General features: G+C 37.8%; 1 protein-coding gene across 5 annotated transcripts in view; it reads right to left on the bottom strand.

Moving 5' to 3' along the window:
• Positions 1–15223, bottom strand: part of FERMT2 (FERM domain containing kindlin 2) — a 1218449-nt gene that overhangs the window by 654339 nt on the left and 548887 nt on the right. For all 5 annotated transcript variants that reach the window (XM_044074394.1, XM_044074398.1, XM_044074396.1 and 2 more), the window contains exon 4: positions 5054–5194. In XM_044074394.1, the coding sequence (XP_043930329.1) occupies positions 5054–5194 (141 nt within the window). The remainder of the gene's footprint in view (positions 1–5053; positions 5195–15223) is intronic.

Below are 15223 nucleotides of genomic sequence, written 5' to 3'. Positions count from 1 at the left end.
AAGTACAATAAGACAACTGGCAATAATTACCAAAAAAGTGCACCTCTTAACAGCATAACACTGATCTACTACGGTCGAGAGGTACGTAAACCTAATGGCAACCTTACTGACTTTCTAAGTTTAATAGCAATATTTAAAATCTGTCCCTATTTGGCTATGTCGGCCATACCCCGCAACTGCACAGAATTTCCTAGAATGTGCATAATTTTTAATTTTTTTTGGCTTGTTTTTCATAAAATTTTCTGGCAAATCACTGACAGATCGAGATTTGAAGTCAGAAAATGACAGTTGAGTTTCAGACTTCATACCCTTCAGAAAATACATGCCAATGCAAAACCTGTATTTCTACCTACTTTCTAAATTTGTAAAAGCAGTATTTAAGTGTCCCTATTTTGGGGACTTTGTCCCCCATTATTTTTGGCTTTGTCCAGACTTTTTGCTCTAAAGAGGCAGAGAGGTATGCTGGCCAGATTTATTGTATGAGAGGTTGAGTGATATGGTTGAGAGGTACGCAAAACCTCATTGCTGCTGCCAAGGTCACTCACTCAGTCTGCCCACCCACACACACCACTCAGTCTGCCCACCCACACACACCACTCAGTCTGCCCACCCACACACACACCACTCAGTCTGCCCACCCACACACACCACTCAGTCTGCCCACCACACACAGTCCCACCCCACACACACACACCCACCCCACACACACACACCCCACCCCACACACACACACCCCACCCCACACACACACACCCCACCCCACACACACACACACCACCCACACACACACACCACCACACACACACACACACACACACACACCCACACACACACACCACCCACTCACACCCACCACCACACACACACCACCCACCCACACACACACACCACCCACACACACACACACCACCCACACACACACCACCCACACACACACACCCACACACACCACCCACACACACACACCACCCACACACACCACCCACACACACCACCCACACACACACACAGCACATACCACACACCCCACACACCACACACACACACACACACACACCACCCACACACACACCACCCACACACACACCACCCACACACACACACCACCCACACACCCCTCTCTCTTTCGCCCGACTGAGCTCAGTTTTGCTCACAAGCACACACACTCTTGTTTATTTTAACACTCGCTAAACAGCAAAAGCACTGATTAGCTAGTGTAAAACAGCTCGCTCTCACTTTCAGACACAATCTCTTGCTTTCATGCATGCAGGCAAACACACAGACTCGTGTACTTTCTTGCATGTATTCACTCACACACGCAGACACAAACACTCGTACACATACATACACACTCACTTTTTGTTTCACTCCATGCCTGGTGTCCCGGTACCGGTCTGCGTCCCGGTGGTTGGGGACTGCTGAGTTACAGCATATCTAGTGTCAGACCAAAGAGCAGAAAACTGGACAATGATTTCCTTCCCCTATCTACCTGGCTGAACAATTCAAATCATAGGAAAAGATCATGAACTTCTACCATCCTATGCATATTTAAATGTAAGGGGTGAGAACTCAAAGGGTTAAAAAAACGAGAGAGGAAAGTATGGAAGGTGAAAATATACACAATAGTCTGAAAGTCCCTACTTGTAGTAGGCCACAACTTAATAAATCCCAAGGGAAGAATAAAAGCTTATAAAACTGAAGGCCACTACACAAGTCAGAAAGTCACAGCATTTTTAACAAAATGCCCAATAGAAAAATTGCGTGATGAGGCCATCCTTCATGAAAGCCGTTTACATTCACAATCAGCATGTAGTCAAATTTGCAATGTTTTGTACTTGAGCAGCAGAAAAACAACTGCAATTATATAATATAATTTACAACAGCAACAAAACAAAGCTGCAAAATAAATTGTTTCAGAAATTAAATTTTAATTCATCTCTCACACCAAGTACAAAATCTCTGGTTACAGCTACTGGACTGCCTGGAAAAATGTGCAGTTGGACAAATGCTATACCCCCACCCAAAAAATAATCAAATTTAACAATGTAATGATAGGAAGGAATTGAAAAAGGAAATTGATCTTTTTTCTTACCTGTAGTTTGGCAATGCTGATGACTTAAGGAAAAAAAAGTTGGGCATAACACTGAATTTTTTTACACAACACCCAAGGAAAAAATATAATTGTACAAGGCAAGTTCCCTAACTTTTGCGAAGACCTTTTGTTAGTGGCACTCGCAGCAGGGAAATCTCCACTTAGTCCAAGATGAAAGCTGCAGCAAACTGTATTCACAGAACACCACTTGCCTTAGAAGATATGGCATGTGAGTTGACAAGAGCTGAGGTGATGGCAATTTAATAATTTGACCATGTCCTATTTAACCTGTCACAGTTGCAATTAAATCACTAAAAGTTCTCTTTGCAGCACATGTCAGGCGAAGAACCTACTCTATCATAATTAACCAAGTATAAATGCAAGTACCACAACACATCATGCCCATAAACTCCACACAAATCATTCACCTTCTTGCATCAAAATCACTAAGCATAAGGAAGCTTGGGATCAGCCATATCCAGCTGCAGGCTAGTATTCTGCACATTTAAATGGTGTAATGGAGGGAAGATTGCTGACAGGATACCAAAATACATAACCAGCTACTCCACCTAATAAAACTGAAATGTCCCCTCAAAAAACTGCAGGCCTGGAATATAAATTGGAAAACTAATTAGAAAATTGTTTTACAAATAAAACTAAAAAGAATGAGGCACAAAAAAGCCAAGTGGGTATGAAATCAGAAATCTTATCCTTAAGAAGGAAAAAAAAAGAGGCAATTCTGGTAATCTTTACTAATCCACAATATCCAACAAACAGAAAAAGTAAACACATGGAAGAAACTCCCCAACAGCTGTTCTCAAACTATATCAGCAGTGAGAAAAAAGTAATGAAATGATGGAAGAAACCCAGCAAGATCATCTATCCAGCAAAAGTATTAACCTGAAAAAGAACAGTCTCTACTTTACTGCATAAAATCAAGCACAAGTATCAGGGTTATTTCAAATAATGAAATAAGTAAGAGGCCAAGTGTAAACATATCCAAGACATTTTGAACACAGACAAGTATAAGTAGTGCAAAATGCCAGGGACATTTCCAAAACCAAGTTAATGGGAAGAAAGATACAAAAAGGGGACACTAAAGCTGACTATATGTTTATTACTTCAGCTGTGGCAACATAGACAAACGTGTTCCATCAAATCCATTCTGTTAGAAAACAGACCAATACCCAAGAGCAGTAATGCTGATTAATCACCTATGACTTCTTAAATATCTTGGTGTGCCCTCTTTTAAGCTTAGCCATGTACTTCATATTTCAGTTAGTCCAATTACAGGCCAAGGAATGCTGTGCCATTATAGGTAATTTTCTATGCCCTTCATGGGCAACAAATAGGAATGTTGCACATCCAACAAAACTGTGAGGATCTTAGACATTTGCTTATTTTATGCAAATATCCAGAAAAAATTTTAAGAATCAAATTAATCAACTCAACCTTCAGGATCATAACCATTCAGGACTATTAATAAAGGTGTATGTGGCACAGTATTAACATGGGATTCTGAAGGAGACCAAACTTCATTAGAACATAAAAGTTAAGAAACTTAACTGCTAAATTGCAAGCAGTATTAACCGTACAATTTCAGGTCTTCCTTTCACGACTGCATGAATCACACTGCAATCCTTACCGGCCTAAGGAAAGCAAAACTACCATGACAAAGTCCATTTGTAAGCTAGTCAGAAGCACAAGCATTCTAAGCAACTCAAAGTGAAAACTGCTTAGCAAGATCCTGTTGCAATCACATCCACAAAGACCACACAATTTAGGGAGAAACTGCATTTAAGCTACAATGACAAAATGGTACAAAATAAACTATAAAAAAACCCTTTAACTTCTAAAATGAAAACCATCCAGGTTAATGTTTGTTTGGTTCAACAATATGAACTATTTAAATGTATAATTTACATGAAAAGAAATCTACACTTGACAGCTTAAATGCAGTAAGATTATCCATGCAGTCCTTGGTCTCTAGCAATGTTCTGCTACACCATACAAATACCCAAGATATTGACTCAATTGTCAGCATTCCAGCATTTGCAGCTCATAGGTTCACAGATTAGCACTATGAAATAATTTTCAGCTCATCACTCCTCGAAAGCACTTCTTGGTTTATGTGGACAATCTAACGTTAAGGCTATGCACTTCATGAGACTGTCAAAGTGCACAGGAGTACAAAACACATTAACTGCAACTGACAGCCTGTTACTAAAGGTTCACAGTTGCATACTAGGCCAACGTCCACAAGGGCCGTTACAAACCTAGCCATGCAATCCAGCCCAACTGTGTCTCTCTATATGGACATATATCAAAAGGGGGTAGATCGTTTGGGCATTACTGTCTACCTCTGTCAGAGACATACGGCCAGACCAAGGGTAAATTTCAAATTTATCATCCACTGCTTAAGGAATATCAAACTAATATGCATCAATATTTGAGCGTCACATTTAGTCTGGAGAACAAGAATGATTGCTACTGAAATTAAACCTACAGTTTCCCTTTGTCAATTTCACTATACTGGATGCCATAAATTCAGTACAATACTTTCCATTCTTTATGGGGTGGGGGCTGAAATTAGAGACAAGACAATAACGCAACTGCTGAAAAATACACAGTGCATATTTTTGAAGCCTGTATAATGTTTGCCCCTACCCATCAGGGCTGTGTATCAAAGTGCTTACTCAGCACATACATTGGATAAAAATGAATACAATTATGAAAGCAATATGACAAATGGAGATCTTTAACCAATGTTTCTGGTTACAAGCAGTGTTCTATAATTATGCTAGACAATTTGCTTTAAAATATCCTATATCACAAGACCCTCAAGTTCATACCCACATGCAGAGTCTGCATATTATGTTATCTTGGTTAAGAGCTCATGCTCTAAACCTTGAACCGACTACAACATTGCATCAAATACTCTATTAAAGATAAACACCTTACCTGATCCTGGCGTAATCAATGGTCCTTCCAATTCAATTGCTTCATCCTCAGCATGCTCTTTGTCATCAACTTTTTTCTTTTTCTTTTTTGTTGGGTCTCTGGGTTTCCTCAGAAGTGAAAGTTCTTCAGGATGTCTTATATCTAACCAAATAAAAAAGGAACACATTTAACTACTTAGAAAAAGTAAACGTTTAAATTAAGCATGCGTTTTACCATCTGCCCACTTTATATTTTTTCTTACGCACTTCAATAAAACAGTCACTCCATGCATCATTGCATATGTACTTTCAAGTTCCTTTGGTCTGGGTCATAACTGAACTGGACGTTTGAAGAATCAAAGAAAGCAAGAAAACACGGTATTAAACCCACACACTTTCATCGAAACATTTGATACACTTCCAGAAAAAGAAGGGGCAACATAATGCTCCCAGGGATGACTACTGAGAAAGGTGCCACTGGCAGGATTACAAAGTGGCTGTATATTCTTTGAATAGCGTGAGCATAACTACTCTACCGTTCAACATGTGCACCAGTTACTAGAATGTTAAGTTAAATAACTGCCAATGATTACTGGCTGCTGCAAACAGGAGATTGACATCACCATATCAAAGCAAAACAATAACTGTGAACCTAAGTGGGGAACAGCAGAGAGAGGAGGGGTCACTAATAAGATCTGGAGGATGCTGGCAATGATAAAACAAGAGTAAGAAAAATATAGAAAATCTAGTCAAAGATATCTCCGCTTTATATCCTGTTTTGTGCTTAAAGTGCAACATGCTGTTTCTGAACCAAGTAATAGTTTACTCAGTCCCTTAAATAATGGAAACAATTGTATTTTCAATTGTTTTAAAAAGCTGAACAATTAACTGTCAGAACAAAACCTCATGTCTAGGTGGCTTAATGAGAAGGAAAAGGAAAGTGAATTTTGCAAAAAAAAAATTAAATCTGTCACGGTACAACATACTGCATCATTATGGAAGTGATTTTTTTAATGGAGATTTTGTCCCTTTCGTGACAGTAGCCCCTACCCCCAAATGGCCATGGCCGTTTCTTTCCCTGGGAATTTCACCAGAGATCAAGGTGAGAACTTCCAATCAGCTACGAGGGTGGTTTACAACCTTCCTAGCACACTGAAAATGACTTTGTAATGGCCTAATCTGTACTGGTCTAATATGACCGCTGGACAAAGATGCGACTGTGCGAACTGCTTCACTATGAAGTCTCAATGCCTTTCACATGTAAGTGCACACGTCATACCTGTATTGAAATCTACCATCAGGTGTAGCTTTGTGAGTTAACACCTGCCCGCAGGCTGAATGTTGCATTGTAATCCCCTTCTAACAGACACTGGCAGTGCACAGCCATCTCAGCCCAATCGTCACCTCTGATGAGCATTGTCATTTTCCCGTCAGCTGCCTGACCTGCTAATGAATCTCCAGTGACCTTTGAAATGGCCTTCTCTCTGCATCAGAACTGGTTAGCAGTGGTGAATGCTTAACAAAGCTGTCACTTAAATGGACTGAGGCAAGCTCCTCAAAAGCATATCCAGTAAAATACAGTAACAAAGCAGAACTGAAAAGTAATACAAGAAAAGATTTAGAAAGGCAGAACAGCATGACTTAATTTGTTGAGAAGTGTGCATCAAATAGTCAGACTTGTAACTGCACAACACAAGCAAAACATGAACAGACCGGGTTAAACCAGTGCTCACTGGAAAATCAGATGCATGAAATGAAAATTTCCAAAACTTACTATGTGTTAAGTTTGACAAGAAAAAGGTATTTTCAGAATGATAACCAGAACCAGGTCTTCAGAGAAGAAAACTGGCAGGGTTAACTTTCCAGAGTATACTGCATGTTCACAGCTGTGCATACCTGTAATTTCTGTATACAGACAACTGTAAGCAACTCTGTCATCCTAGAGTAACCAGGAAATGAAAAAATAAAACGGCCACATTTAAAACTGCCTCAACTTGTTAGCCAACCATTGTACTGTAGTGAGACAGAATTAGCTTGTGGAAAACTTATTATAGTAATCGGAGCCAAAATGACTAACTTTAATAGAAGATAAATCCACATCAAACAATAAGTGCTTTCGTCCGCACTGGACTTCTTCAGACTGCATAATGTGATAAATTCCAAACATTAAATACTCCCTTTACATAAACACATGACCTATGATGTCAGTGATGCAACTTTTTCCTTTTTAGGAAAGCAGTAAACTCCTATCACTTAACCCCAGTGGATGGCAAGCATTCAATCTCACTTGCCTTATTGATTTTTTGTTTTTCCGGTATCAGTGGTTTGTTTTGAGTTTTTTTTTAGAATATTATAGGAAATAAATGGGTCTTAAAGCTGACAACTCGATCCTCCCCTTCCCAAAGTTAGTAATGAGGTCAAGTAGAAAGCACTTGTAGGAAATAAGGCTGCAGGCTGTAGTTCGAAGATTTTATTGAGGTACCAAAGGGACATAAACGCTAAAAACACTCCACACTGCGTTTTCGTTTTCAGATAACTTCATCAGATAACATAAAACACTCCATACTAAGCCCTTAAATACCATTAATATAATTACCTAATTACCTTATTAGCTAACAATTAATTACTATCAACTGCTCTTTAAAGAATTATACTTGTAACAAGATTCTGCTAAGCTACAGAAAATAATATAAAATAGAGACTTTTACATCCAGATATTATGTTACTATTCCATCACTAAATTGTAATTTGTAAACATGGACATAAATATATATATACTTTAATAATAACATATACTGTCAACCATTTAAAATCAATGAACATGAAAACTGTATACAAATCACAAATACATTATACATGAATTAAAAATGGTACTTTGGCGCCATCTATTGGAAGAAACCTGTACATAAAAAATAGTTCCTATAAGAGGACATTCCTTACTATGCAAATTTCTAAAATATCTCATACAAAGCATCCTATCTCAATACATAAATAATAAATATGTTAAAAAATAAAACATATTAAAATATAAAAGAGGTCTAAAATGTGGGCTTTAAAATATTCCATAAGCAGCTTACAACTTAGCTGCCCTTATTTTCAGTACTGGAGTTATTGAGATCACATCATTCAGGGCTGGGGATTTATTGGCCTCCAAAAATAATTGCCATAATAACTCCTTATACTCTATAGATGTCTCCCATTGGCCACCCCTAATATCTTTCTCTACTACTTCCAAAACAAAAAAGTTATAGGTGGCTAAGGGGCAATCCGATTTATGTCTATATAATGCAGTTTTGGAATTATTTGTTCTAATTTCATAATAGTGTTCATAAATCCTGTTCTTTAACTTCCTTTCGGATTTACCAACATAAAATGCATCACATACTTTACATAGGGCAATATAAATAATCCCATATGTATCACAGTTAGAGAAGTACTTACTTTCTATAAAAATATCCCTACTTTTCACATAAATTGCATCATTTACACAAATATGAGAACATTGGGAACATTTGCCACATTTAAAAGTCCCTACTTTCTTTCTATTATTTTTATTCATTCCTTTGCTCCCTTCTAAAATAGCTTTCAGATTTCTGCCTTTGCGGTAGGTGCATCTCAATGGTTCCACAAAAAGATAATTAAGTTCTGATAATTCACTAAATTTAATCCATTCTTCAAGAATCTTCCTAATCTGGACGGCTTGTCCACAGTAATCTGTTACAAAATTGTTTTCTCTTTCAAAATTACTGGAAGTACTCTGAAGTGAAATCTTCATTTTACCTTTACCTAAAATGGGTTCAAATCTCACCATTCTACCCTCCTTGACCTCTTTCTCAATGTTTTTAACCATTCCTGGTGGGTACCCTCTCTCCATGAACATTTTGTACAATGTATCACATTCTCCATAAAAATCAACTTCTCTCGATGTCATTCTACTTGCTCTTACATACTGCCCCTTAACAATCCCTTTCTTCTGATGGTAGGGGTGTGAACTCTCAAATGCCAAGTACGAATTGGAATAAGTTGTCTTTCTATATAACTTCGAGAAGAAACCATTTTCACTTTTGCCCACATTAATATCCAAGAACTTTAATTCATTCCTGTCACACTGATATGTACATTTTAAAAAACTGGTTGATTGTGAAATATATTTAAAAAACATCTGAAATTCGTCATCTGTACCCACTCATAAAAAACACGTCATCAAGGAACCGCTTATATAGTTTCCAACATGAACTGAAACTTGAATTTATTACAAATTTATTTTCCCAAGTGGAGAGGATAATGTTTGCATACGTCGGGGCGCATCTAGCACCCATAGCTACCCCCTGTATTTGTTTAAAAAAATTCCCCTTCAAAGTGAATAAAATTATTGGAAAGGACAACATCCATCATTGTGAGAAGCAAGTAGAACTCATTGTTGTCAAACTTCCCATAATCAATCAAAGCTTCTTCGAACAGCTTCATACCTTCATCATGGGGTATAGATGAGAACAAATCAACAATATCTATAGTGTAAAATGTCAAATCTTTATCAAAGACCTCTGGGGAAAGCTGTTGCAGTAATTCCCATGAATCTTTCAACACTCCACTCCCAATATTTGAGAGTACCTTTAATTTAGTGTCCAACCATTTTGCAAAAGGTGCTGTCACTGAATTCTCTGAAGCCACTATTGGGCGCATAGGTGGACTAACTATATTCTTGTGCACCTTGGGTACCCCAAACATCGTCGGGACCGTAGGTTTTTCAACATGTAAATACTGAAATGTTTGAATATCTATCGAGCCTTCTAGTAGTAGATCATTAAGAATTAAATAAACTTTTTTATTCCCTATATTGATTTCATTTAAGGAAGCTCTAAGGTATCTTTCTTCATTATTCAAGATATCCATCATTTTTTCTTCGTAGAACAAGTGGTCCATAACAACCGTCCCTCCCCCTTTATCAGGTTTAAAAATTCTAATGGATTTGTCATTACTTAGACTAATTAATAAAATATTTTCTTCTTTAGATAGATTAAAAACTATCTTATTCCTACCCAGCTCATTCCTTATCTTTTTTTCCATAAGTGTCTCAAAATTTTTCAGTTGTGGGTGTAGGGGGGAATTAAAGGTGCTTCTTCTTTTAAACATTGCATTTCCATCTTTGTTTGTATTTTGCCCTTGATATAAAATCTCAAAGTTTTTCTTTGAGGAAAAGTTTCAGGTCAATCAAGACTTTCCTAATGTCTGCTTTTCTATTGGGCACAAATTTTAACCCTTTACAGAATAATTTAAAGTGGATTTCCTCTATACTAATGTGGCTATAATTGAAAATGTTATAGCCTAGGAAAGAATGTAATGGTCCATCTACAATAACCTGCTCACTATTCTGAGGTATAATATTCTGATTTTCAACTACCAACGTTGGTATCCTCTGTTGTAATTTACATATGCACCCCCTCTCCCCCCCCTCTGAAAATTTTGTTGGTGACTATTCTGATAATTTCTGATTCTTTCTGATCTTCTCAATGGGGGTTATTCAGATAAATCATTGATATCACCTACATCAATGTTCTCACAACCTTCTTCATTGATATGTTGTTCATTTCCCGCCCATGTTGTTCCATATCCCTCATACCTAAAAAAGTTGTTAATAATGAGGTCAAGTAGTAATAATCCCAGCAAGAAGTTTTCAGCATACAAAAATGTATTATATGCTTTAAAGCAAACTGTCCTATATCAATGTAATATAATGACATCTAGCAGAAACTCAAACAGAAATTGTGTGCTTGACTTTCACCAAGTAGAAAGGTGCCTTTTGTTTCTTTAAGGCTATTACAAAAACAGAATTGAAATTGCACATGACCGGGTTACCACCTTACTTTATGCAGGATAGTCTCTATTTGAGCAGTTGTGCCTGGCAAAAAAAAAAAAGGGAAATGCCCTAAGATTTGAAAAAAAATATTACCCAAGTTTTCCCCCACAGTTAAAAGAAATCGTTATGCATCTAAAATTAATTATATGAAAGCACAGATATGGCTCAAATTCTACAAGAGTAAGTTTTTACTTCAGTATAAAAGTGAAGCCCAAACCTCTGCACTGGTTGTAGGCATGGTCTGTCCCGCAAAATTTCACATTTTCATCAAAAATGTCCCAATTTGGGCATCTAAGGTGGTGGCAATGTTAGCTTATGGATTACAAAAAAATTTATCCGAGGGGCATAACTTATGGCATATTGCAAAAAAAGTTAGTTTTTCACTTGTGCACCCATCTGGCTGGCTACATGATGGCTACAGAAAGGATGCCTAAAAAAGCAATGGCTGCATTTTGGTAAAACCCTGCAAAAAAATTTCTAATTAATTGTATAGTTATCTATGTTAATTTCATCTAGTTGATTATTCAGAAAATACAGCTTTTCCGTAAATGACTCCCGTCTGTGAATTTACCTTCATTATAAATATATTCCTTTAAACTTTTAGGTGACCAATATAGAGTAAAAAAAAATGAAGCATTAACTGAAGTCATTAAAAAGAAATCACTTTCAATTTAAAGTTAAAAATCCAATTCACTTAACCCAGCTCTTTGGCACAAAGCCCTGCCTGTAACCCAAATGTCCAGATGCTCAGGAAAAGGAAGAGATGGCAGAGGGGAAAAAAAAAAAAACAATAAATGGGGTTATGCCCTTTGCCAATCCCCGGAAGAAGGTAGAGTTGGCTTTCAGACAGCCAACCACCATGAGACAAGCGAAGAACTGCAAGCAAAAAAGGAAATATGGGTTTGGCAACCCAAGCTGAACAGTGGTCCTCTAGCATGTTGGTAAAAGTACACAAGAGGAAGATGCCCTGCAGTGACTATGGGCATTCATGCCAACAACCACGCCAAGGATTAGGGTTACAAATAGTAAAGTCAAAGTCTGGATGCCAGCAAGGACAAAAATCACCATGACTGCCTAAATGAGGACCTCTCTAGTTTGTCACCCTCACAGTGGGGACTTCTCATTGTTAAGAGCGACTGTAGTCAAGAGAGACAGGGAAAGGCTTGATGTTTGGTAAACATGGAGGCAAAAAGCACATAAAAAAATGTCCACGTTACAGTACTGCAAGTGAGTATTAACATTCTGTCTGGTGTAAAAAAAAAGTCAATATGCTGGACTTAAGTACTTATGAACTGAATAAATCACACTGTCCTTCTGGATAACTCAAGAAGCACCTCTATAATTACCAGTTGAAGCCCAAAGCTGCAAATGGACTGATGCACACAAAAGTACAGTTGTGTATACTTACCATAAATATAGATGTTAATGAACATTCCATTTTGCGCACACAAACATTACATAGACACTTCCATATATGAACACATTAGATATACTTAGATGTGTTATGTGCACATGTACAAATACATTTGCTTGGAGACGGGGGAAAAAAAAAGGTATTCCTAGTCTGTCCTTGTAAATGCATTTTTAACGTTCTACCTCCCCCTCCATCTTCACCTTCTCCATGCCCACTTAAAATGACTACAGATTTCCCCTTTCACCACTCATTCCATTAGTCTACTCTGTGGGTCCACATTTTCTCTGGAAAGTACTGGGAGGAATTCATGGAAAGGTTCTAAATGACCATTCACATCTCCATAGAATGAACCTGTACACCAACTCAATGACCCCCCCCCTGTAATTTCCAGTTGCAAGTGAACTCTAGACCAAGCCCTTGAGTCATATTCCTACTACCCATTCATCTTGTGGATCATTCTGGTATCTTTCTACATTTCTTCCAGCAGTATGACGCTCCTTTCTGATGGCCAAAACAACTGTACCCATTACAAGATGTGGTCTGACCAAAGCCTGGCAGACATAACACTTACCTCTTTTGCTTCTGAAATCCATTTCCCAGAGAATACACCACAGCTTTTAACTTGCCACTGCTCCTGTCCTCAGTCTTCTCCCAAGTGGTTCAATCCAGGTGAGAGCATACAAGATTTTCATCCTGCTCAGTTACCTTCAGTTCCGTCCACCACACCTGATGTTACACATCACTGAGGCCTTAAGTGTACCAATTCACATTTGCACCATTTCTCAACTACCACCTTTCTACCCATTTTCCACCCATCCCCCACCCAGCTTTTTTTTTTTTTTTTTTTTTTTTTTAAATCAACAGATTATTCCGGTTGTGTGTTCCCTCACACATGACAGTATGGACCAAAGACAGAACCGTGCAGTACTTCACCAATCACTAACCTTATTCCTGACCTTGTACCTTTCACCACAACATACAAAAACAAACCCTCAAGTACGGCAGGTGCAAACGGCTAAAAAATTCCAAGTTCAAACAGAAGAGCCAGCACCAAAGTGTTGTAGCATAGAAAATTTAATTGTTACATATCATACTGGTTTCGGCACTCTTGCCTTCCTCAGTGAATAAACATGCTAAGACACCAAAGTACATATATAGTAATTAGAACATCACTTCCTATGGAGTAATTTCCTCCAGTATAATTAATAAACAAATGTTATTGGATTTTTAAATTAGGGGGCCTGTTCTCATCGGGGTTAAATGATCATTTATAAATGTTTTATATATTTATGTTTATTAATTATAAAACATAGGACAGCCTAGTCAGGCATGACATTGTGATGTTTGGAAAAGAAAGGAGGTAAAATTGTTGCCAAAGCTGGAAAGAATCTTTACCTTCAGAAAATGAAGATGGGAAGACTGCCTTAAATAGAAAATAAGATTAGAGAAACAGAAGTACATGAAATATGAAGTGTGAGGATAAGTGAAGCTCGGAGTTAGCTCCACTTGGAATACACAGAGGGGCCAGCAATGAAATGTAGGAGCCTAATAGATGGGAAAAAAAACATGAGGGGAGTTGTAAGGCAACAGCACATAAATGCACATATCAGACTTGACAGCAATTTTACAGTATTAAGGAGGCATGCTACCAGAGAATAGGTCGAACATGGACTTAAACAGTGACAGCAAATATTCTGCCTTGGCTATCACAGCTGCAAGAACTAGATTACATTAGTACTGGTATTTCAGTGGTGATACAGATTAATAGTTTTAAGTGTGTGCATTAAGCAACATAAGATTTGCAGCGAGTCCAAAGGAACTAGGATCTCCTGCAAGTTAGTATGTTAAAAAAATACCATTTCACCAAGGTATTGTTAAAATTACATTTCTTTGAAGAGTTTTTAAGAAGTTAACTTATCTTTCCCTGCATCTGATCTGATAACTACTTTGTGGGAACTTTAAAATGGCAGATATTACTTGGCATTAAATTGACAGCCTGGTGTCAGAGGTAGAACTGAGATAAAAGACCAACTGAGCATTAACCTAAGTGGTCAAGCGACTAGCTGAAGCAAAGTAAGATGTTACAGCATATTTCCAGAAGTAGGCAGAAAATATGAATTTATACATCAGAAACCTGACAGCTCTGAATGACAAGGGGATGGGTATGAAAATGGGTACAGGTGTTTAACATGAGCCCGTAAATCACTGACCGCAAACTTAAGACTAGAAGCCACGGAAAGCATTAAGAGATATGACAACTCCAAACCTATTAACGTGCAGCTAGACAAAGCACCGACTTTTCCTGAACAGTTTGTGAGATTATTCATGGATAAGGCACTATTACATCTGTTAATAAGGACAGCTGCCTGCAGACAAACCTAGGATAATTTTCCATTCTGTTTTTGCTTGCACTTTGAATACATCTGCATATTTTTGGGACTACCCGTTTGCCTCAATTTGCAACAGTTTGCCAGTTAACTTACTTGCCACAAATACTGCATTTCCCATTTACCTTGGGTGGTCTCTGATTTTTTTTTTTTTTTGCAGTTTGCTTAAATTTCTTACAACCTGTTACATTGTGTCCTGGAATACTGCAATATCTGTATACCGATGGTGATCTTTGGTATACATGGACCTCGTTATACACTAGTGTTTGTACTGCAGATCTTGAAACCTGAACTACCAATTTAGTTGGATTTTTGTATACTGGGCTATTTTCAAACAGAATGTTCCAAAAACTAGCAAATGACAGCTGAATTTAGTTTGAGGATTGTATGGATTTGGGGATTTGGTGGTTCTGGATTTGTGTAGGATGCCAGACTTCACTTGCTAGGAGCATAATGGAACTCGCTACAGCTGCAAACTTATTATGTGGACATGGCAATACTGAACTTGCTTATGAAACTGGATTAGATGACATT

This window comes from Protopterus annectens, chromosome 6.part0 (genome assembly GCF_019279795.1).
Source record: "Protopterus annectens isolate FY-2018-M chromosome 6.part0, PAN1.0, whole genome shotgun sequence".
NCBI classification, from domain to species: domain Eukaryota; kingdom Metazoa; phylum Chordata; order Ceratodontiformes; family Protopteridae; genus Protopterus; species Protopterus annectens.
Note: the sequence above shows the minus strand (reverse complement) of the source record. Positions and strands in the feature narration are given on the sequence as shown.